Source organism: Rhagoletis zephyria, unplaced genomic scaffold (genome assembly GCF_001687245.7).
Source record: "Rhagoletis zephyria isolate East Lansing unplaced genomic scaffold, Rhagoletis_zephyria_1.1 Rzeph_scaffold_09255, whole genome shotgun sequence".
Taxonomy (NCBI): domain Eukaryota; kingdom Metazoa; phylum Arthropoda; class Insecta; order Diptera; family Tephritidae; genus Rhagoletis; species Rhagoletis zephyria.
This window is the reverse complement of record NW_016166334.1, coordinates 1-3,474: the sequence shown is the minus strand read 5'-3', so window position 1 is coordinate 3,474 and position 3,474 is coordinate 1. Positions and strand designations below refer to the sequence as shown.

At 36.4% G+C, this 3,474-nt stretch overlaps 2 protein-coding genes across 2 annotated transcripts; one reads left to right on the top strand and one right to left on the bottom strand.

The window, feature by feature from the left end:
* The first annotated feature begins 2,411 nt into the window (after positions 1 to 2,411).
* On the top strand, positions 2,412 to 2,874 carry LOC108375645 (U6 snRNA-associated Sm-like protein LSm8). The gene has a single exon (XM_017631787.1). It carries the CDS (start codon positions 2,546 to 2,548, stop codon positions 2,834 to 2,836), a length of 291 nt encoding a protein of 96 aa, XP_017487276.1. The 5' UTR covers positions 2,412 to 2,545; the 3' UTR covers positions 2,837 to 2,874.
* LOC108375643 (DNA polymerase delta small subunit-like) lies at positions 2,865 to 3,469 on the bottom strand (the record flags this gene model as incomplete). Its single annotated transcript, XM_017631785.1, has 1 exon — positions 2,865 to 3,469. A coding segment is annotated over one exon (579 nt), but the record flags the coding sequence as incomplete, so codon positions are not given.
* Between the last annotated feature and the right edge of the window lie 5 nt (positions 3,470 to 3,474).

The following is a 3,474-nucleotide window of genomic DNA, read 5'->3' as shown; positions in this document are numbered from 1 at the left end:
CAGAAGCTGCACGCTTCCTAGGGTTGCCGTTAGTGGAACTTGACGACAACGACTGAGATACCAACCGATCTGGGCGGGGTTGTTGTAGCCGCTACAACAACAACAACAACAAGAATTCAATCAGACAAATTTCAGAAAAAACAGCCGAAAACGTATCCGTTTCACATACTGTTGTCTGTACATACGTTTCTGCCGCACACTTTAGTGTGAAAACGGATCGTCAAAGTATCCGGAAATGGAATCAGTAAACGGACAAAAATCCGCACTTTATCCACTTTTTTGTCCTTTTCCGGATCGGTTTTCGGATTTTTTGCTGGCTGGGGTAGTATTTGGCAGAAATATGCACATACGTATGTATTAAACTTCTGCGCAATTCCATTTAAACGGCCTAACAAGACATCCGATCGCCGCGCAAATACTTTCCCTCCTTTACTCTCATCGTTCGGGTCAAGTGTGAGTAAGCATAAACCAGTTTCTGCAAGCGTAAGTAAACTACCGATGAATAGCAAGACGCGTAGAGTATTTACTTTGCCTTCCGCAACTACTGCGAGTAAAAGGTATTTGCAAGTAGAGTACTCTACTGGTAGTACTTAAGTATTTTCGAAGAAAACATACATTTGTGGTATCTGAATCAGGGATGAAATATGGAAATTTCAGATTGTACCTAATATCATAAAATATATGTACCTAAATGAAACAGATTGTATAAGAGTTACATAATTTATTTGTAGTTTTTTCNAAATATGGAAATTTCAGATTGTACCTAATATCATAAAATATATGTACCTAAATGAAACAGATTGTATAAGAGTTACATAATTTATTTGTATTTTTTTTTATAAATTTTATTTAAAACATGAATACAAAAGATGGATGTACTTTAAACATGGTTATGTTTTTTTTTTTCAACTGAGCCTATATCTATAGACTATAGTCTAATGGGAATCGGAGAAGCGTTGTTTTTGTCTAACTACTGACTACTGAAAATTATTGGTGAAAAAGACACGCTTTGCGAAGTATACTTCTTTATCCAGCAACAACACGAAAAGTCTGCTAATTTATCCGATTTTTAATAGGTGCGATAAGTCTAGAGAAAATAATCAAATTGCCGTAAGTAACTTCGAAAGCATTTTAAATATATTTCCCGAAATCAAAAAGCGAATATGGGTCAATAATAATAATTGTACCTAAAATCTACTGAGTGTACCTAATGTACCTTTAAGTCATCAAACGTCGGAAAAAGGTACAATTGTACCTACTTTGTGCAGTATTGATGGATCGTGATTCATATCGCAAAATTTCTAAAAATTTTGAAATCTGGATCGCGGATCGCAATACCGTCAATAAATATTGAACGTGTAGCACTTTCCAAACGCGATCCATACATTTCGTCAGTACATATTTTACTCTCATAATGCGAACATCGGCTCTGCGTTCGCTCTCGGGGCTTAAGATCCTTCAAAAAAAATTTTAATTAACATTGGAGTAAAATCAAAAATTTTTGATTTTTGGGGCAGATTGGTCAATTTGTTGCTCTGTGTCAAGGCGTATTTAACAAGGTGGTGTTGGCCGTATATAAGTAAAAAATTACACTAACAAATTATACGCTGATGTCCATACTGTCATTGGTATGAGTTACAACAAACACATCATTTTGACGTAATGGCCTCCACGGCGAAAAACTCAGCTGGCGCCCCAACACCACCTTGTTTAATACACCTTGCTCTGTGTGTAGACAAGTTGGCAACCTAAAATGCGATTTCATATTTTAGGAACACGTAAAAAATCTGGACCTTTGAGCTCGAGAAAAGAGAAAAAGTGGGCGTGGCCCGCCCCCTTTTTATGATTTTAACGGCATATTTTTTTTGGTGCAAAGTGACAGGGGCGGCGCTAGGGGGGCTAAACGTAGAATTTTCAACATTTTCAAAAGCTCATATTTCGAAAACTGTTGAACCGATTTCAAAAATTTAGACATAGTTTACAAGGTAATTGAAAGACCTTTCATTCGATATCTATGTCTATACATATTATATATACACATTTGGAGAAAACGTAAAAAGAAAAACGAAATTATAATAAAGTTGTTTATAAAAATGTATGTTTTTCGTAAAAAATACGTAATTAACTACATTAACAAATATGTTTGTCAGAAAGAGCACAAAAATACCTTTAAATTGATATATGATTTGTAACCAAAAACTATTCTGCGCATCATATTTGACCAAATAAATATTAAAATATCGTTTTATATGAAAAAGGGAAAAGGAAAGTATGCTTTTATTTAAAAAAGGAAAAAGCGCCGCAGGCGAAAATTTGGAATAAAAAATCGCGCGATTTTTTATTCCAAATTTTCATTAAAGTATACTTTTATTTAAAAAAGAAAAAAAAACCCCGCAGGCGAAAATTTGGAATAAAAAATCGCTCGATAACCCTGTTACAAGAAGAAGAATTGCATATACATACATACGTATTTACATCTCATTCTTGTTTACAAAACGTCTGCTGGGAACCCATTGACTACCTTACGGATTCCTTGCAATTTAAAATGGCATCGGGCTTAGAAGCCTATATTAATCATACAGTGTCTATAATAACTGCGGATGGACGCAATTTTATCGGAACGCTAAAAGGATTCGATCAAACAATAAATGTGATTCTCGACGAGTCTCACGAGCGTGTGTTTTCGACAACTTCAGGTATCGAACAGATAGTTTTGGGGCTGCATATTATTCGCGGAGATAATATTGCAGTGATTGGACTAATCGATGATCAAATTGATTCACGTCTTGACCTGGCCAATATACGGGGGGAACCGCTTGGTCCAGTTGTACATTAGGTCTAAGAAATAAAGAACACAGTATGAGGTTATTATAATTCACGAGTGTTTTATTCATTCTACTTTAAATTTGATTTCCTTACAATCGAGCGTTTCTAAATCTACTACAGCAATGCTTTGAGTTCGCGAAAAGCTTGGGATGCATATCAATCGGGTTATTTGACCCTTGGGACCTTTATGAATTTCCGTTTGAAATGTGTTACAATTTCCAGCGAAATATACATGAGGGCACTCATGTAAAATAAGAGGATCACTACTAACATATGGGTAGCAAGCAAGAGTATCAGGTGCCGTTGGAGCTATATGTCCCCAAACTAGTGTACTGCGTAACGCTTCCAAAGGCTTCTCTATCATTGTGCACCTTAATAGGTCGTGCACATTCTGTCCCGAGCAACCAACTATTTGAGTATTGTCTAAAGCGCAAGCGTAGGGATTTGAAACGCTGCGAAATGAAGCATTTTGAGATGCTTCAGGAAACATAAATTGATGAAATGGCTGCTGAGGGAGCATATAATTGGCTGGATCATGCGCTCCCGGCATAATATCAGTAGAAACACCTTTTGACCAATGAGCCAACCAACGGTCTAAACAGCGCACTGCCTCTACCGCTACACTATTTTCTGTGTTACGAGGTTGTA

Coding starts and splice junctions, on each gene's coding strand:
- LOC108375645 (XM_017631787.1), top strand. CDS start 2,546: ATGGCATCGGGCTTAGAAGCCTATATTAATCATACAGTGTCTATAATA.